Genomic DNA, 20,974 nt, shown 5'->3' with positions numbered 1-20,974 from the left:
TGGCGGCTGCAGCCTTCTTATTCCCATTTGAATAATCAATTCCACAACAGAAACCTTGCATAACTGTGGAATCATGGTGGTTGGACTGTGCAGCCCACCAGCACTTATGCTTTAAAAAAAAATAAATAAGGTTTTCTATTCTTCTTCTTAACTTATCATCATTCTCCAAGCATCCCTTAGTGATATTCTGAAAAAATGGGCATCATGGAAGCCCATTTGTTAGTGATACCTTCATTACCTCCCTTCTTTAAATATTGTATTGTTCGTGATCCTGCATGTGCGTTCGTACCTGCTGTTCCAGTTGTTCTTTGCTCACCTTCAAGCAGTGACAAGAGCAAGTGAGAGCTGGTTTGGGGGCAGTATTTCAACTGAGTGACCTAAAGCAGATACTCTTTTTATGAAAGTTTATGTTCAAGATCTTGGGGAGGGGGAAACTGTGTAGCCCAGGGGAGCAGCAAGGAAGAGATGTTGAGTCTCAGAGGTCTGCCTTCCACATATAAGTTACTGCAGTTCTGCAGTAGCTAGTCCTCCATGCCAAGAACCCCATTCCTTATATCTTCCCTCTCTGGATCATTCCAAATATTCCTCTACTTCCTTACAGCACTCCTGCTTTTGAATTTTCAGGTCTATTGGCGTGTGAGAGCTAAATATGGTAAAAGAAGGTATGACAAAGTCAGCTATGAAGGGCAATGCAGGGCTGGAGGGAGCTTGCTGGTTGGGTTGGGGAGATGTGAAGCATGGGAGAGGGAGAAGTCAGCGATATATTGGAATTTGTTGTCACTGATGAGAAGATGGTATTTACTGCAAGTGTGACCTAGGAAACTATCAGGGTAAGCAGCAGTGAGGCTGAGAACGTATTCTAACACATCAAGCCTCGTCTCCCCTTTTCTTTTTTGACCATTGCTGCAAATTCAGTTTCTGATTGTTTGCTTTGTGAGTAGCTGTTCATCTCCTGTTCCCCTTGGATAGGTATATTTGCAATATAATGTACGTTCATCAGTTTAAGGTGCCCACACCTTCAGGCATGTGCTGATGTGAGGGACTGTTGATGAAAGTTCAGAGGTGGTGATTATTATGCTCCAGAAAACAAAATGAGCAGCTCACTAGCAGAAATTCAGGTAAATTCTCTATTTGAAATGCAGCCAGTAGCAGTTGTATAGAGTAACCTCTGTAAATGACTGAGGTGGATTCCCTTATCCCCTGCAGTCCTTTGGTTTCTAATTTATGTGTACTCATCCCTTCCACACACACACTGTAACCTACAGGTGTTGTACCTGTATACAACATATCAAACATTAATTAAACAGCTCCAATTTGAGCAAAATAAGACTTCTGGCTCTTCAGCTAAATAGCCATATCCTTGTTTCTCTTCACCAAAACTTATTTATGCTTGTCGGGGAGAAGTGACCATTTGGCTTTATGACTGTGTTTTTATACTGGTGGACCTCCAGTTGAAATCTGCAGAGTCAGGAATTCATCTTACTCTTGCTTATGTGGATTATTGTAATTTTGCATTTTTTTGTATAATTACTTTAAAAGCAAAAGGATTAAAATCAGGGGTGTTATGTTTCAGGCCTTTTTATGTTTCAGTTTAGTTTCAGACTGTTTCCACAGAAATCTGGCCAAAAGCTCTCCAGTGTTTGTGTTCAGTTTAACTACTATCCGAGAGAACTAATGTGTGTCACTTACTGCCAAATCATATCTGAACCAGAGAAGATTTTTGATCAGTATTACTCAGATCTGCTTAAATGCTTTTCTGTGGCAAGATGCTTACTTGCAGGAGACTTGATGATATTGGTAGACCCATTTCTAGGTTTCTAGTACTTGCTTCACATGTTTCGGCACTGTGGTACCTACTGCATCAGACACTACTTTGCACGACTAAATACAAAGAGTATGGCAAGGTGCAGAAAAGAGGTGTCTTTTTTTACTGGCAGTCATGGAAATGGACTTATTTAAAAAGCCCAGTTGACTCTTAGGCTTTGGATCTCTTTGCCTGTTGCTGTGATAATCTCTGAGATGCAAGAGGACTAAAGACTGAAAGCTGAAATATGAGCAACTAAATTGTAAGCCAGAAAGTAGGACTTGTATAAAACTGCAGTTACTGTTGTGTGAAAACGGTCTGCATCAAGGTCTTCAGCTCTTACCCAGCTCTTTCTCTCAAAGTTTTGAGTGAGTTCTGCACTGTGATGGGGCAGCCTCAGGCTTAGATACGTGATCCAGAAAACATGTATTCGAGTCAGCGAACTGCATGTGGGAAGAGCTTGGTTATGTTGACAGCTTGCGTTGTGAGAATTTAACCAAAGTAACAAAAAATCCATTCTCTTAGAATTGATGCTTCATAGTAGCAGAAGGTATTCCACCATTATTTCTGTTCTTTGATAATGTGATTTTTTATGGGCTTTGCAGTCAATACATTCTTCGGACACATGGGATGTCTCATTAAAAGTTGTTTGAAGAATTAAAAGCTGGAGAATTGTCTTTTTTCACTAAGAATGCACTGAATACAGCTAGAGCAATTACAACACGAATTTCAGTTTGGATTTTAGCTTTGTAATGTGCCAAAGGTACCATTTGACTTCTCTAGGCTTAATCTTTCTCTCTTTCCTAGGAGCTGATGCAGCAGAATGATATTTGCTATGTACTGAATGCCAGCAATACTTGTCCAAAGCCTGATTTTATTCCAGAATCCCATTTCCTGAGAGTGCCTGTGAATGACAGCTTTTGTGAGAAAATTTTGCCTTGGCTGGATAAATCAGTCGATTTTATAGGTGAGAAGAAAACTTAAATTCTCTCTCTAGAGCAGTTTCTGGATTCCTTTGTGTATCTGCTTTGCTTTTTTGCCTGGAGAAGACCTGAGTGCTTTTTGGGTGCTATGAAAATACCCTAAGGATCTACGTACATGATGACCATCATTTTAGAAGCACAGAAGCAAAATAATGTAAGGAGATCCTGCCACTGTGTGTTCCAGCACTTAGGGAACAAAGACACTTTTTAAGAGCACAACTTTACTTTCTGGCAACCTCATAGATGCCCGATACGGGTCTGCAGAGAGCGAATTAGAAAATCAGACATATAGATCCTTTCTTCAGCTTTGAGAAGTGAGCTGGCCAAATTTGAACTTGCCAAATTGTTCCGCCATGAATGCTTGCTTTTTACTTGCATATAAAATTAGAAACAATCACCTTTCTCAGACATCTAAATAGGGTTGTTTATGTGCACATTAAAATGCAGAGTGCTGTAACTGCAGTATGTTTCCTGTGTGGTCACATGCTTTTTCTATACTCAGTGCTATACAGTGCTAGAGAAAATAAGTGATTTTTGTTTAAAGCTTCTGTGAGATTTGCCATTAGCAGTTTATTTCGAAGTTTTGAACAATTTTAAATAATGTTCTTCCTTTCTTTGCAAACTTTTCATTGTGGTATAATGCTGCCGAGTGTGACACTTGCCAATTTCTTTGCTGTGCAGAAAAAGCAAAAGCATCAAATGGCCATGTGTTAGTGCACTGTTTAGCTGGAATATCTCGTTCTGCCACAATCGCTATTGCATACATCATGAAGAGAATGGATATGTCCCTAGATGAAGCTTACAGGTAAGGAGAAAACTTACCTTCAAATTAATTCTTGTGTCTTTTGGCTTGTTTTCAAGGTAAAGAATAAAAGGTTGTATGACCAATGGTAGAAGGAGACGTTATTTTAAATGGTAGTTCACTGCTCTCTGCACACTTTTGTTTTAAACGTAGGCTTCCTCCATAAACAAATTGGTGGCGGTGTGTAAACATCACACACCTAATATTAATTCCTCACGTGTAAAATGCTGATGTTGGTCTTTGCTTCGTGTAGAAAAATAAATGGAATTCAGACCACTTATTAAATGTGTCTGTGTGTATGTACATGTACACACACAGCTATACGACAGATACAACAGTATCTTGTGAGTCAGACAGAGGATGGAAGTCAGAGAGTTAAAGAAAGAGAAGTGAGGATATTTATAATCACACTTATGACAACTGCTAGGCTGGAGCTGTTGACTTCAGTTTGGTATTTGCTAATGCTCTTAAGGTTAACTGCCTGCAGGTAAAATGTCTAGGAATTAAGAAGGCTTCTTTCTTGCTATTAAGCTCCACTGGAAAGTATTTCAAGTGTTGCTTCTTTGTGGCACTGGAGAATTTTTGTAGGACCACCCTACCACACCCCCCCTTTTTTAACCTTTCAAATCCCGTGTTTCTGTAATTGGATTGTCAACACTTTATTAGATTCCGTGTGGCATGATTGCAGATTACCATGGCTTCTTCATTTCATTTAACAGCGTGCATTGTTGTGGTGTACAGAAGATGATGGCAGGTTGGCATAGCTGATGTGTCACTATAACGTGGGTGATGCAGAAGCAATTTGAACAATTGCAGTGAAGCGGGTGGAGAGGAGTACCTTCCAAATCTCCAAAACATTCATGAGGACAGAAAGATCATAGAATGGGTTGGGTTGGAAGGGACCTTGAAGATCATCCAGTTCCAGCCCCCCTGCCATGGGCAGGGAAACCTCCCTCCAGACGAGGCTGCCCAAGGCCCCATCCAACCTGGCCTTGAACACTTCCAAGGATGGGCAGCCACAGCTTCACTGGGCAACCCGTTTCAGTGCAGGTTGCCCAGTGAAGAATCTCTCATAGTGAAGAATTTCTCCCTAATGCCTAATCTAAATCTTCCCCCGCACTTTAGTCATTCCCCTCTGGTGTTATCACTACATGCCTTTCTGAAAAGTGCCTCCCCAGCTGTCTTTGATATTCCTTTGTTGAGCGTGATTTCCATGGGGATTTTCTTTTAAGCTGGTGAACATAAATATGGATGCATTGAACAAAAGTCCCTGTGAGACGCACCTGGATGACAAGCACCTCCCATTGCCTTTAGAAATTTTCCGCAGTTTTTTAGTAGAGCCTGCTGACAGTTTGGTGTCATGCAGCAATTCCAATGTGTATGGCGAAACGTATTTTGCCAAGAGGCATAGGGGAAAACTCAGTTATTCAGGTATAAATAATATGGAGGAATTGGTGAACGCGGATGGATACTGTACAAGGTATGAGCCTGAGTCACTGAAAAACTGTGCCTTGTCTTAGGCACTGGTGGTCTGAAGGTTAGAGCTGTAGGGTACTGAACGATTCTAAAATGCACAGGTTTCAGGGAACTTGTGAAGTGCTGCTTATAAATTCATGCATGAAGTTTCTGCATTAAATTCTAGTTTGTTTCTTAATCCTAAGCGTCAATGGAGTGTGAAGGATGAATCATCCTAGGCCTCTTTTTGTTTGCACTGTTAATACTGAAGAACTGCTTTGAATTTTGGATTACATTTTGCTATATTCCTTTTGATATGGCTTAGTGAGGATGGTCCCGCAGCACATTTTGCTCATTGGTTTGGGATCTCTTGTTGGCAAAGCATGAAAGAAAAAATACTTCTAAGTTAATTAAAGGCATTAGATAAAATGTTTGTCTGACACTATCACAAAACCAAAAGGTGACACTGTTACTTGAAGTGAAAGAACCCAAGGAAATAAAACATTTTTAATCTTTTGTGTCATATAAGGGAAAAAAACATCAAAATTAAATGATATGCACGTTTTCCAGCTGGAGAAAAGAGTGTGCATTTTGAAATGAAAAAGTTTGCAGAGCCTTAAAACTTGTTGGGGGGATCCAGCAGACTTTCATGGACCCTTTTTGTTTTTCAAAAAGCTGGTTTTAAATTTAGGACTGCCTAATCTTTTGGGGTGAGACGAGGAGAAAGTGGAAGGGAGAGGCTACCAGAACAAAGACTGGAAATTTCAGTGTTGTCCAGAAGGGTCTTGCTTTTAATAATTCCAATAACAAGTACAATTAATTAGCTTTGACTGGAGAAGAGTGAATGAAGACTGTGTGAATTCTTGGCGAGTGAATGGCTTACACTGGAGTAAAAGCCCCCAGATTCAACCTAAAGAATCTCTTCTAAGGAAACTTGCTAGTTTTCTCCATTTGCCAGTGTTGGCACTTCATGGTGGAAGTTTCCACTATCACTTTGCGCAGTCTGATCTTTCAGGTCATCGAGTCAGCTCAACTGTTCTACTACTGGTTTTTGTTTGGCAGCTTTAAGAAAAAAGAACTCAATGCTGGTTTTGTCTGGTATTTCTCATGTGCCTGCTTGCCTTTGTGCTAGTGTATACATATATGCTTAAGTTCATCTTTGAGGTTTCCTCATGCTGTTTTTAATGACTGCACACTCGCCATCTGTACACATCCCAGAGAGGTTTATTTTTGCTTTTAATAATATTTAATTTTCCCAGTGATAGGTTATATGTGTGCTTGTATTAGATTTATCTCCTCAAGATTTCTTCCCTTGTTAATTCCCTTGTTATCTGGTGCCTTCATAGTTCCAGGAAAGCTTTTTAAAAGAAAAAAAAAAGAAAAGGAGGAAGGATTTGGGCTGCTTTCTGTTGTAGAGCTTGTAAAAATGAATACTGTAGTACTGTAGTTATTTAGCTATGTTGCAAATCGGACAAGTAAGTAGTATTGCTTTTGGATTTAACTTCTAAGTGTATGACGTGTCTTCTGATACTGGTCTTACATACATTTAGAGTTCTGATTCGGGAAAACATTCGAAGTATGTATTGCACCTTGTCCATTTTCAACCATGTATGTAAGTGTGTGCATAGGTTGGCATGTGTGTGCACAGCAGGCTGCTTCTTACAGGACTGGGAAACCAGGTTAATTCCTCCAGTGGTTTGGTAATACTCGTGTTTTACTGCTAAACACCTACAGAACTCGAGAGAGCGTTTTTGTTTTAATGCTGCATTTGGTGCTTTCTGGTTTTCTTTTTGATGAGCATATCGGTCGTCAATACCTATGGGCAGCAGAAATTGCTGGCATTTGCTATGTAAGGTCAGCATGTATTGGAGTAACCTGCCTGACAAATAAAAAGGATTAGAAGCACTCACTACAATAACAGCACCGTGAAAGAGAGAGGTGAAGGAACAAGGGACTTCTTCCCTTTAAATAGTGAAGAGGGTGGCCTGCTTTCTGCTGCATGAATATCTTTTGTCAAGTTCATGCAGAACTTGAGGAAAAACTCTGGTCAGAAACCAAGGTAGCAGAGATCCTACTGGTAAAGTAAAAGAAGGGAAATAATTCCCTCAGACCTTGTTGTGGACATCAGAAAGAGGTAAAAGGAATGCTTTCATTTTCCCCTTTTTAACCATCTTTAAGTAAGCTATAGATAGAATTGTGAGTGTCCAGCTTTATCTTGTTTAAAAGCTGCCTTTTTTTCCTCCATCCATAAGTTACCTATGCTTGACTGAACATCTGTCCTGGCATCCCGACAAGTTGTAGCATTCACAGCACTCACTCTAGAGTTATTTCAGGAATGAGCAAGCAGGTTCACAAATTAATTCTTGTTTTGTTTGTCCCTTCTTTCTAGATTTGTGAAGGAAAAAAGGCCAACCATTTCTCCCAACTTCAACTTTCTGGGCCAGCTTTTGGACTTTGAGAAAAAGATCAAGAACCAGAGCAGTCAACCAGGACACATTAGTAAACTGAAACTTCTGCATTTGGAAAAAAGCAGTGAGCACGTGGTAGTCCCAGAAGGGGGGCAGAGCAGCCTCTCCACTAACCAGCTCTGCATTACTGCTACCTCCGAGATCGTGGAGCCAAAGCCGATGGACTGCGGCAGTGCACCACACAGGCACTTGTCCCCTCTGGAAGATGGCCCGCTGGTACAGGGCATAAATGGATTGCACGTCTCCCTAGATAAGGTGGAGGACAGCAACCGGCTGAAGCGCTCCTTTTCTTTGGATATCAAATCTGTGTCCTACTCGGCAAGTAGCAGCCGTGTGACTGCATCGGTTCAGGGCTTTGCCTCGTCTGAAGACACCCTGGAGTACTACAAACATGCAACTGCTTTAGAAGGCAGCGGCAAGTTGTGTCAGTTCTCCCCTGTCCAGGAGGTCTCAGAGCAGACCCCAGAAACCAGCCCTGACAAAGAGGAAGCAAACCCTCCCAAGAAAACCCAGAACACTTGGCAGCTGGAGAGCCAGAGCAAACGGCAACACCTGGGGAGAACCAGCAGCAGCGCCACCACTCAGCGGTCGCTCCTGTACCCTCTCCACCGGAGCGGGAGCATGGAAGACAACTACCAAACGAACTTCTTGTTTGGTCTTTCCACCAGCCAGCAGCATTTAGCAAAGTCTGCTGCTGGGCTGGGCCTCAAAGGCTGGCACTCGGACATCTTGGCTCCTCAGACATCGGCTACATCCCTTACCAACAGCTGGTATTTTGCAACCGAGTCGTCGCATTTCTACTCTGCCTCTGCCATCTATGGGAACAGCGCTGCTTACTCTGCCTACAGCTGTAGTCAGCTGCCCACGGGCTGTGACCAGGCCTGTGCTGTGCGCAGGAGACCAAAGCAGGGTGATCGAGGTGACTCCAGGCGGAGCTGGCATGAGGAAAGCTCTTTTGAAAAGCAGTTTAAGCGCAGAAGCTGCCAGATGGAATTTGGGGAGAGCATCATGTCAGACAACAGATCTAGAGAAGAACTGGGGAAAGTAGGAAGTCAGTCAAGCTTTTCAGGCAGCATGGAAATCATTGAAGTGTCTTGAGGGGCAGCAGGCTTGTGTGACTGTATCGGAGTTGTTTCCCCCTCCAAGGCTGCTCCCCCAGCATTTTAAAGGTCCCTGTAAATCTGAAAAGAACAAACTTTGTGCAAAAAGGTCGGGGAGGGAAGAAATGCAGGGCTTTGGTGTGAAAACAGTGACTAGGTTAATACAGTGAAGAAATGACAAATGAACATCTACCTGAGGAGACTGACCATACCGCTGGGTTTTCCTCCTCCCCTTTCCTGGAGAAGGGCTGAACATTTCAAAGATCTTTCCCTGACAGAGGAAACAATTAGATGCAATTGATTGCATATCCTTTCAGTGTTTTTTTACAATGGAAGCTGTCTTGGTATCAAACCCTTACTCTGGTTCCACTGGAACACGCGCCTAACCATCAAAGCTAGTTTTGTTCTCCCTTCCTCATACCCCACATCTTTACCAGTGCACCTTAGCCCTGACACTGAGCCAACCTCTGGAGGGAGACCTTTTTCCCCATATAAAAGGAGACCGGGAGTGATTCCAAAGGATGTAGGGTCTCGTTACGGCTGGTCTGAACGGACAGTTCAGACAAATGTAAATACTGGTCTAACTATTGTTCTACTGGATAGGCTTTAGGTGGTTCACTAGAGAGCTGCTTCAGAGAAAAGAAAAAGAAACAGTACCTCAAAAATCTAAAAAAATAAACTAGGGCTTTATGGCTGCCAGATGCTGGGAGTCAGTTCTTAAACAATGTGAACAAGTAACAAGTAGCCACATTGGATTCTATTTTTTTTTTTAAAGCTGTCTACGCACAAGTGTTGCAGTTGGCCCAGCAGCAATTCTTAAAAAAGATAAATGAACTCTACTTACGACTGCCTCCCCGGTCTTTTGAAATATAAAATAAGCAGTATTTGTATTTTTTCTATTAAGCTGCTGTCTGGGAGAGGGGTAGCTGCTTTGGCTTCTAAGCTGTAGCAGAGGGGTTAATATTTATGGTTCTATGCAAGAGCAGTGGCTGGTACAATGTCCCAACATCCAGTTCTTGCCAACTGCCAATTCAACAGACAGCTCTTAACAGCTCATTTTTTTTTGTTTGTTTTTAAAGCTAAAAATGGGCTGTTGTCCTTCACTTCCATTAAGGAACTGCTCTTCTTTTCTGGTTCCAGTAACCTGTAGAGTAGGGGTAATTCAGGTGGCTTGAGTTTCTTTTCTATCCCAACATCCTCACTTAAACCATGGTGACTTGGAGGTAGAAAATTCTAATTAGTTTTGCTGGCTTCATCTGAGAAAGAGAAGTCTGGCTGGCTGCCCAAAGATGGCCCTCCAGCGTCTCATCTCATAGTTTGGTATGGAAGGAAGGAAGGGGGTTTGAGAAGAGGCAGTGTTAGTTGGAAAAGCCTGCTCACCTCCTGCAGTCATGGCTCCAAAGGAACTTGATCCTGGCTGTTGTTCTCTGTCCCAGCATAGGGTCTCGGTTTCCCAGCGTACTGTAGCGTGGTTTGGCTGCAGCCACATCTAGCCGTGTGGCTGCTGGCTGGTACTGTGTCCTCACCACGCGAGGAACACGCCAGCTCAAGGAGGTGTCACTTCCCTGCTGCCAACGGGGCTGTCTCATGGCAGATCAGGCCCAGCCATCGTTGTGGCGTTTTTGAGAGCAAACCAGTCCCTTCCCCTCCAGCTTGCCATTCATGCGGTACTTTGGCTGCTGCTGCTCAAACTCTTCTGTGTGCACGCGTCGCTGCAAGAGGTTTGTGGTTAGCGATGGGTCTACCAGAGGCACAGTGGAAGGCTTCATCCTTGCTGCTCCCATGGGAGCTGCACAGGGGTGATATTGCTCTTGCCCAGCACCCCAAGAACACGCGTATCAAGGGGAACTGTATTGTTTTGTCCCATTTCAGTGCAGGCAGCTGAAAATTGTAAATCCCATGTGATAAGCACCCCCAGCCAACAGCTTTAAAAAAAAAATTTTCAGCAGCAGACTGAAGCCCTACTTAAAGTCAGCAGCTTGGGTTATGTTTTGTTTTGTTTTTACTGTAAGTTTAGCTAGTTTGTGACTCAAATCTCAGGTTTTACTATATTGAAAAGTGGAGAAGATTTTTGTCATTGTTTTGGGGCTAGGATGTGACTTTAATTTCCTACAGCAGACTCTTTTAAAATAGCACTGAAAGCTACAACAGTCATTAACTTGATCCTAAAAAAAGTGCAAAAGGCACAGAGAAAGAGGCAGCACCAGGAATAACAGAACCCAGAGGCTGTGCTCGTGATGTGTGTAGGAGATGCTGGAAGAAGGAGTGGTCTGGGTAAAGGATAAGTTGACACCACACTGGAAAGCATGTCAGGTCTTGGCTAGTCATTAAACATGCCTGCCACTTGTCTCTGTTTACATATCAAGTGAAAGCAATTACATTACAACTATTTTCAGCATATATACACATGCCCTGTGTGTACATACACGTACATAAATGATCTAGCCGTGCTCCTTTCAGCCAGATTTCAGTAAAAGCCCGTGTGTTTGATTTAAATCAGTTGATAGGGGTTAACACAAATCAATGCCTAGATGCAGAACCAAGTTCCCTGTCTTTTGTGCTCCTACACTCCCCTTCTATACATACAAATATGTATGTTTGGGTTTCGTTTGGTTAATCACCTTCTGAGGAACTGAAATCTGGTCTTCTAGCTCTGTGATTTCCAGTAACACAATGGTCACTGAATGAATCAAAGCTGTAGGCTCGGTATTTCTAGGGACAGGTTCCTGTGGGAGGAAGCCTTAACTCCATGTCCTGCACAGGGTGGTGCCCTGTCTCTTGTCTGAACTGTTGTTCTGTACCTGAACAATGCTGGAAATGGGTTTTCAGAAGTTTGGAAAGTGAAATAGAGGATGTGAGGGCGGGAATGTGTTCAATATGAATATAATGTTCTTTGGTGTATGGCAAGCTGTTTAAATGGTTCAGAGATGCGAGTTTCTCATCTTGTGTCATGAGCATTACCTGTATGTTATGATGAAATAAAATCAGAAATGGTACCTGTTTATATAGAACGGCTGAGGAGGGAGCTTGTGTGCCTCTGGCTATGGAGTGCGCGTAACCTGCCTGCAGTACAACCTGCTCCCCAGCACCCAGGACTAGCAGGGGACTCGGCCTTGTCATACCTATCATTCTCTGCAGATGCGTGTCTCTTACTGACACGGGCTGTGCAGCTTTGGACCACTTATTGCAAGCAGTAGTGATTTTACAGCGCCAGTAACAGTTTCAGCCTCTTCCCTGTTCCCGCTTACCCCACCTCTTCTGCTCCTTTAAACGGCAGCAGTGGCTCTTCTCTGCATTAACAATTTATGATGTCTAATACTACTGTGAGTAAACTATTCCCAAGGCAGCTGTGCTGGTCTTACTGAAGCAAGTATTTCAAGTTTGTTACCTAGGATGAACCCCATACTTGTTTTTTTCTCCCAGATTTCTTATTTGATGAATTTAATTACTTGTTTAACTACTTGTTTAGACTGCTTCTGCCAGGCCTAAAGCATTCAGAGCGACTTCTGATTGCTGAGGGAGGGGTCTGGCCCTCATCGCTCCTTCAGAGCACAGCTTATCCAAATGGAGCGTGTATTAAATCCTGCAGTCGACTATGGCTGCTATGGTTATATCCTTGGATGGCAAAGCAGGTGGGTTTATGTAATAGCATCTTCAAACTCAGGTGCAGCAAACAGAAACATTTGCTTTTAAAAACCAGATAATCCCAAAGCATAACTCCAGAAAGGGAAATGCAGAATCTTTAGCCTCTCTAAGAGACACCATGCCATCAGCCAGAGCACAAGTAGCAAACTGCATGAGCTTCTGTGCTTACTTTCTACAAACAAGACATACCGGCTCTTACATAGAAAGCATTCAGCCCTTGCACGGTAAAGCAAAAACTATGCACAATACTAGACCTAGATGGCATCAGCTTCTTATCCTACAAAACAGGTTGACTTGACAATCCTCTAAGATTTATCTCTCTGCTCTGGACTCTGTTGTCCACTTCTGATCCCAGCAGGTCAGACTACCTGTTTATTCCCTCAAGTTGTTTTTTTTTGGAACATGCACTTTAGCTTTCACCACTCCGCATTTTGCCTGCTTTGCAGGACTTGCTCTGTTCTTGTTCCTCCATCTCTCTGCTCTTGCCCCAGCCAGTAGAAACCTCTGTGAATAGACAGTCTAACTCCATCTCTAGTTAAACACAAGAGGCAACTGAAAAGTCTCACGCGTGTCAGCAACAATTAATTTCCATTTCATTGACTGGCATCACTGGGAAGGGGCCCCTGAGGTCACCGGGCTCTTGATTTAACCATCCCAGTTACATTCCTAGAGTGAAGTGAACTGAAAACAGGGCAAATATCTCAGCAGCATGGGCCAGGTAGCCCTACTTTAGAGGGGGCCGGAGGGGCAGGATGGGGTGTGGGACTAAGAGAGAGAGCAGAAATGTGGTCGTTACATGAGCTGCTGTTTTTATAAACTCTATGTTCATTAATGGGGCTGCTCATTATGCTTTGACTCACAGCCCAAGTTTTAAATGGCTTTCTGTGAGGAAATGGTGGTTTCAAAAGCCCAGAACAGTTGCCTGGCACTTCTCCTGGGGACAGCACGGAAGTCCTAATAAGGCTGTTAGTGTCTCTTTTTAAATCTGAAATGAGTGAGGTTTAGCCAGACTTACCTACCGAGACATTTTAATTCGATAGCCATACCCTCACTGACCACTTGGCAAGCCTGTATTTGTTTGTGATGTTTCTGAGAAAAAAGTACAGTTATTCTAGTATTTGCAGACCTCCTAGAATTACGATACAATACCTCTATTATATCATACACAGAAAACCACAGTTGGGAATTCAGGTAGAACAGTGTTTGTAATACATCAGCGTAGCCTGGCAACTGGCCTTTCCCTTTGAACTATGCCTACAGAGAACTTCTTGGCCCCTGGGCCCAAACGGTTGCTCTGAGGCAAACTGAAGTGCTTCTGTAGTGAAGCCTTTGGCTATTCTACACTTCAAGAATATTAACAAGAGCTACTACAAATAGAAAAGGAAAGGGAGCTATTTCTAGCCTGCAACACTCAGCCCTCTGGGAAGGGGCTGCTTTCCTAGCACAGAAAATGCTGTGAACCAGACATCTGGGGAACTGCTGGAAGGGATTGCTCACTTTGAGGTGTGGATTCCAGCTGCTGTTCACAGGGACCATTGCCCAGCACCACTCCTGTACAAAGCCCAAGTGGGATAGATCATAGGCAGTGATGAGGCTGGGGCATCAGATCACACGAAAAACAGCACTGCCCCCTCGACCCTATATGTTTGTCTCTCTCTCTTTGTTCAGCAGCCCCTGTGCCAACCCTTGTGCAGTAGGTGACAGCCCCTTTGCTTTCCCACTGCTGGGACAGCAGCAAATGCTGCAGGTATGGTTACTTCTACTCTTCTAAACCACTGATTTTTCTATTAGAATAATCTGTTTCCTGCAGGAAACTGATCCATCACAGGATCTTCTCAAAGTTGAGCTTCCCTGAGCAAGGAGCAATCAGGTCTTAGAGCAGCTGCCCCTTGCTTTTCTAAAAACCAAAGTTTAGCTATCCACTTACAGAAGGCTGCTTGCTTGGATCGTTAACACTCCACTGAGCCTCCAGTATTGCTCTGCTTTGCAGTAGTTCAGCATCAGAATTAAGAGAACAGAATCAAATGCTTCATTTGAATGCTAGACTGGACACTGGTAACACCTTGCCCAGCAAGGTAGTGACAAAATCTACAGCCATCCACATTTATTTCTGTGATCATGTTATGGCCTTAAAGGAGGCCATCATATTTCAGGATGATGTGATTGAGGGGATGATGTGACTGAGAGCAGTCCTGTGCAGAAGGACTTGGGGGTGCTGATTGATGAGAAGCTCGACACGAGCCGGCAATGTGTGCTCACAGCCCACAAGGTCAACCGTGTCCTGGGCTGCATCAAAAGAAGCGTGGCCAGCAGGTCCAGGGAGGTGATTCTGCCCCTTTATTCCCAACTTCTATCTTCATTTCAGGGGACACGTTTCCTTACAGTCCCCAGGGCAGCTTAAACCAGCTGCCACCATGGCACAAAAGTGCATTGACTGCAACTGTCCACAAAGTCACAAAGCTAAGATACCACCTCAATCGCTGAAGTGTGCGCACTGTCCATAGACGTTACAGCAAGAAGTGGTGCGCTGTAAACAGAGAAGAAGCAAAGGCGCTCTGAGAAACACCACACTTGGAGAAGAGCAATACCAAACGTTTTAATGCTGGAGCTGTGGGACATGTAGCACGTAGGCAGCTGAAAGCAGAGCGAGTCTGCGAACAGGATGAACAGCCTAACCATCCATAAACTAAGGAGCGCTCACCCACGAGGCTTGTAACCAAAATACACTCTGGCAGCTTGGGAATGAGAGGGAAGTTACAAGGAAAGGTACCTCAGGAAACCACTGGCACACAGTCTGACAGAGAGGGGTTGGCCCATGCAATGAATGGGCCTGTGAAAAAGTACATATTTGTACTCTTTCTGTGTGAAAGCTCAGAGGAGGGAAAAGTACACATTAAATATTAAATATATTTAAATATATTTAATTTAAAATACATATATTTTTTAAAAAACAAGACTTATATTCTGTCCCCTTCAACAGATCTTCACAGCACTTGTCCTGCAGATAGGTTGGCACTTTAGCACCCTGTCAACGCATTCAAATTACAAAAACAACGGATGTAACAAAGCCAACCTCTTCTGCACATGTAGCACACAGACCCAGGGTAGGATGCAAGAAGCACCAGTGGCAACATGAAGTAGGGCTTGCAACAGCAGAGTCAGGGGAAGAACCAGAGCAACTTAAGCCAGCAGAGATCCACAGCCCCAGAGACTCACCTGGTTCTCCAGCTTTTCAGGAAATTTCGTATCAAGTAGCTTAGCCTGCACCCCAGACCCCACCCCAGCTTTGCATCACCTCAGAATGCAAAAAACGGAAGAAATATTACTTTTCAGTGGAGCACACCAGATTATTCTCTGTTCACAGCATTAACTTTGCTGTAGAAGTTACAGCTCGTACATTCATGAGAGATACCCGAGGCCTTCTCCAATAGTGTCAGGCTTGGAAAAGGAAATTCATAAGCAGAAAGGTAATTCCAGTCATATCTCAAATCTCCTGCTGAACAGCAGGATAGGGAGTAAAGCAACAGTCTCGCCTTGAGTATCACCTGCATCTGAGATGAGCTGAAAGCAGCGTGCAGAGCAAAGCAAATGAGGAACAACGAAGCAACAAACAGCAGCTCAAGACTACGTGGCAGGAAATGTCTTCCCCTCAGTGAGAGGTCCAAAGACTGACTTACAGTTAATGAAGCCAGTGACAATGTTTTAAATAAAACTGTAAACCATCATTTGAGAACAGTTAGAGGGTGCATGGTGTCTTACAGTACCTGTACAAGACTTCATCACCTGTGGAAAGAAGGTAACGACCTGCGTGTTTTGGAAGCCTTTGCACTGCAGCTCTGATTTCTTTCTATTAAGCTATTACGTTTTGCACAACCTACCCTTTGCTGTTCAGAAAGCTCTAGCTGGGAGGCCCAGCAGCATAACCACAAGCTTCAAGGTCACTCTTCATAGGAACAAGCATTTTCTCCCCTTATCAGCCCAGTGCCTAGGTGGTTTAGAGCAAATAAGGAAGGAACTGATTTACAGCTCTCGTTCCTGTTGCCTTCGGACAGAATTACTATTCGGTTGCCCTCATTAGCACCACAAGTAGCAATGCTTTGATCTGATACTTAATAGCATGAAGCCAAACGTCTAGAAGCTTTACAGGAGACAGCATCTGCAGCCTAGCCCCTGACTCCAGATCCAGTATCAGGATCTTCCCACTGGTATAGCCTTCTAGCCCGCCAGGGTGTGGGACATTCATGATGCCGTCTGGCAGACGGGTGAATGTTGCACATTCTAAACTTCCAGACGGCATCATCTGGACAAGGAGGACAAAAATGCCTGCAGCTGCTATTTAAAGCTGCTGAATATTCTGGTCTGTCTGATAGCAGGAGGCAAAGACATATTCCGTAACGGACAATGAGGACCCTTCATGGGCACGGCCTTGACAAGCTCGTTTCCATGGGTTGTTAAGTCTTGTGTAAGCTCTTAACAAACCCAGTGTAAAATACTGCAGGAGGAACAAACAAGGATGGAAACTTGATGTTACAGCCTGTGCAATATACAGTATACGCTTATGTGTATATATAACCATGTGACAACTCTGGGGTGGAAGCAGTAGACAGCCAGCCCCACTCTGCTGCCTTTACTAGAGAATTTGCTGAGTTCCTCACCACCTCTCAAGTAGTCAATCGCTCTTCCCAGGGCATCATTCCAGATGGTTCAATTTCTATAGGACTCTGCTTTCAGACAGTGTTCAGCAGGCTCCAGAGTCCCAATCACCGCTATGGTACAGATACACATCTAAGTTGGCTGCAGTCTGCATCACAAAAATTCACTCCAGGCCACACGGAATTTTGGAATACAAAAAGAAAGCAGCTTGTTGGTTCCTGCCACCACACAGTAATTAATTCCATCAAAAAAACTATTGTGTTCTTATTCCCAAATGCTCAAAGACAACCTTTTGCTGATTAAGTACTCATAAGTACTAAGAGGTATTGAGGCAAGTTGCCTTTCGCAAGTCACCTAGCCTTATGCTGTACTGGAAGATGGGTTGTCACAGTGACTCTCTCAAAGAGGGCCGTCTTCACCACTGGAATTGCACTCCTGACATACAACCATCCTAGAGGCTCATGGGCACACTTCAGCCTCCTCACCAGCCACAGCATCCTGGGACTAATGTAACACAGATAAACTTACCCTTGACCCCGCAAACTCCTTGCTTTTGGCTTCACACTCCTCCTCCTGCAGACGAGCTGCTACACAATGGTCATGCAGGCTGTTAAACCCCGTTTCTAGATGCGTTAATATTTTTACAGCAGGATGTAAAATATCCCCTTGTTTTATATGGGGAGAACCCAAAGTTTGGAGGTGCTGCAAACTGCCTGCAGCCAGCAGACCAGTGGCAGACTTGGCAGCAAACCAGTGGCCTACAAGCCAGCCCGAGTGGCATGGACATGCTGCCTGCCTTCCAGCAGGGATCTCTGCTTGGGAGAGGCAAAAAGCATCCTGTTGCTTTTGGGGCAGTTTGCCAACTGCAGTCCCAAAGCGCCATGGGATTTCATTCACTAAACACCGCGCTCTGGCGAGCTCTCAGCACGACAACAGCTAAGCAAATGCAAAGACCCAAAGGACTTCTCATGTCTTTCCCCTCCAACACCATAGACTTGAAGGTAAAGAAACACCTGCATCCCTCTGGTAGAAAAGACAGCACCAACATAACTGGAGTGTCTCAATAAAACTAAAAAAAGACATGTCGTGTCCAATTGTGGGATGCAAAGTGAGTAAGTTGGTGCCAGTGCCTGTCAGAATCACTGTGCAAGGCAAGGGACACGAAACACCACCAGCTGGGGCACGGGGACATTTCCAGAGCAAGAGGGAGATGAACACTAAGGCTCGCTTAACATTAACAGACATACATATCTGGTACAGTTACTCCTTTACAGCCTCATAAACTAGTGAGCCTATAAAAACAGGAGCCTCAAGGAGGACATGCCAAAACCCTGCCATGCAAACCATGTTAATTATGATAACAGGCAGATTTTAATAAGCCAGCTCCTGGGTCCTGCATTTCCACTTATAAAACACATGTATTTCCAAGGCCAGGGTGAGCTCTGAAACACCTGCCAGCCATCTAATTGTCTAAACCCCAGTGGTGCAAAAACCATGTTAGCGGGTTTGTCACACCCTGTATCCCTTTGAATTTTTCTAGTAAAAAAAAGAATCAGATGAAAGAAGACTCCTCCTCCATAAGCCCCAATCTAGTCACAGCAATGAAACAAATGTCTGCACAGGCGGTGGTGGTGGTAAAGGAGACTGGAGAGCAAGAGGAGGGAGATGAAAGAACGGTAAATCATCTTCTCCAGGCGACAGGACCAGGGCAGCCTCTGGATTCCTGGCTGCGCAGTTCTGGCAGCTGACACTGCTCTTCCTCCAATGCCCTGGCACAGAGTCAGGCAGCACTGCCATCCACTTCAAACATCTGCCAGTCCAGCCTGTTGGAAGCATGTCTGTGCTGAATGCTGGAGCACGGAATGGGAGGAGGGAGAGCCTGCTGGATCAGCTAAGACTTTAGCTCCCGGTCGGGTTTCATGCTGAAGGGCTCCAGCCTCTCACTCTCTGGCAGCATGCTGTTCAGCCGCTCCATCAGCGGGATCGTCTGGTCGATGCCCATCTGTATACGGCGGAGGATAGCAGACATCTCATTGACCTTCTGGATCTGCTCTGCATACTTGGCATACTTCTTCTGGCGCTCCTGCATGAAGCTATAAAGAGTTTCCACAGAGAGGTCCATCTGTTTAAAAACAACAAGCAGAGCAAGGCGCATTAGGCCAACTGTTACTACAGGTCTTTCAGCACACCATTTTTCCTAAAAGCAACCAAGAAGCATGTTGGACTCCCCATTGGAGCTACCAGCCAGGTAGAAAGGAGCTCCTCTGTAGGTACATGACCAGTTTGTCGTGAAATGACATGTTTCATAGCTGTGTACCAGGGATAACCTACGAACATCTCAGTTCTACACATAAATACTGAATGGAGCACCTCTGCTATGGGGACAGGATGAGCGAGTTGGGGTTGTTCAGCCTGGAGAAGACAAGGCTCCAGGGAGCTCTATTAGCAGCCTTTCAGTACCTGAAGGGGCTTCAAGAAAGCTGTGGAGGGACTTTTTACAAGGACATGGAGTGACAGGAAGAGGGGGAAGATTTAGACTAGACAATAGGAAGAAATTCTTAGCCATGGGGGTGGTGAGGCACTGGAACAGGTTGCCCAGGAAAGTTGTGGATGTCCCCTCCCTGGAGGTGTTCAAGGCCAGGTTGGATGGGCCTTGGGCAGCCTGATCTAGTGGGAGATGTCCCTGCCCATGGCAGGGTTGTTGGAACTGGATGATCTCTAAAGTCCCTTCCAACCCAAACCATTCTATCATTCTATTTGATAAGAAAATTATTTAGAGGGTTGAAAGCCAACAGGCACTGCCAGGAGTTTCCTAATAAATCACACATATCTTCCAAGTTATCCAACATGACAGAAATCATGGCCTCCACCTACACTTGTAGTATATTTTCAGTAGAGATTGTTCATTCACAAGCTTTAAGCTCTACCATACTCGCCAGTGCTAATTTCAGCATCCTACCCAGGTTACTCTGTGACTAAGCCACAGTTGTTATTACCATCGTCATCCGGAAAACTCCTGCCTTGAGAGAGAACCACAATGGATCACTAGTGTCCCTAATTTCCCCGAACTCTAAAAATAAATGTGTTATGAGTGACCCCAGGAGAGACATTAAGTAAATCAGCCATGCAATTAAACACGGTAAGTACCCAAATGTAGCCTGAACATGATGACAATGACAGGAACTGCAGTGCTATTCTTGCCATTGAGTGACGAAGGTAGCCTCTATAATTCAGAGCCCAACCTTCTCTTCAGCCAGACCTGCAAACTTCAGGCAAGATTCCATCGATAGCTGCCAGTACTATACGTACATGAGCCAATTCAGACAGTTTAAGCTGTTTCACGCATTATAAGACGTACCATTTATGCAGAGAGCTTGGTAATAGACCTGCTCCAAGCCCTCAAGCACACACCTGACACTTGGTTGCTTCAGCTATAGCTGTGCTTGACAGCCCCAGTCACCCCACTGGCTCCTCAAACTGGTTTGTCCGAGTGGTGGGCACACATCCTGCAACCACACTCTGTCCACGTGAAAAGTAGTCCCCTTGTCTGGGGGTCACGTGGTGCCTGCGGAGCAAAGGGCAGGAATAGACACACACTGATCATTTTTAGCCCACTGGCACTTCTTATCACCATTTTTCCAAATCTCTCCCATCTAAGTATCCCCAGAGGATGGAGCTTACTACTTACAATGAAGCAGCCTCAGGGATTCAGTGCTGAGAACTCCTGATCTACCAGGACACACAGGTTCAAACAACATCTCCCACTTTAGCTTCAGTTATCCCATTCACTGGAGGACAGTGACGGTACCCATCATCAGGGGCAACACAAATCTATCAGTGCTAGTGCTAAAACACAGGCTTACCAGATCTGACTTACGTAGTACTTAATCAGTACGTGTATAATCCTGATTCAGTACATAGTGGTGCAGGGCTGTACGGGGGAGCCTGCAGCAAGGGGAGGACTGGGTGGAAATGGCGCAAGCTGGAAAGGACATCTCCCAAAAAGGAGGAAAGTACAACTCAATCCAGCAATGCCACCCTGCTGGTGGCAGCAGCGTTTGACA

At 44.4% G+C, this 20,974-nt stretch overlaps 2 protein-coding genes across 12 annotated transcripts in view; one reads left to right on the top strand and one right to left on the bottom strand.

Annotated features, from left to right (window-relative positions):
* The window catches only part of DUSP16 (dual specificity phosphatase 16), a 70,309-nt gene extending 55,310 nt beyond the window's left edge, over positions 1-14,999 (top strand). For all 10 annotated transcript variants that reach the window (XM_054057982.1, XM_054058003.1, XM_054057942.1 and 7 more), the window contains 3 exons: positions 2,612-2,771; positions 3,469-3,592; positions 7,434-14,999. In XM_054057982.1, coding sequence (XP_053913957.1) covers positions 2,612-2,771; positions 3,469-3,592; positions 7,434-8,610 — 1,461 coding nt within the window. In that variant the 3' untranslated portion in view covers positions 8,611-14,999. The remainder of the gene's footprint in view (positions 1-2,611; positions 2,772-3,468; positions 3,593-7,433) is intronic.
* A 145-nt stretch (positions 15,000-15,144) lies between these two features.
* The window catches only part of BORCS5 (BLOC-1 related complex subunit 5), a 74,012-nt gene continuing 68,182 nt past the window's right edge, over positions 15,145-20,974 (bottom strand). For both annotated transcript variants that reach the window (XM_054058040.1, XM_054058030.1), the window contains exon 4: positions 15,145-19,032. In XM_054058040.1, the coding sequence (XP_053914015.1) occupies positions 18,802-19,032 (231 nt within the window). In that variant the 3' untranslated portion in view covers positions 15,145-18,801. The remainder of the gene's footprint in view (positions 19,033-20,974) is intronic.

The sequence above is a fragment of the Cuculus canorus genome, chromosome 1 (assembly GCF_017976375.1).
Source record: "Cuculus canorus isolate bCucCan1 chromosome 1, bCucCan1.pri, whole genome shotgun sequence".
NCBI lineage: Eukaryota > Metazoa > Chordata > Aves > Cuculiformes > Cuculidae > Cuculus > Cuculus canorus.
This window is presented reverse-complemented; position numbering and strand designations above follow the sequence as displayed.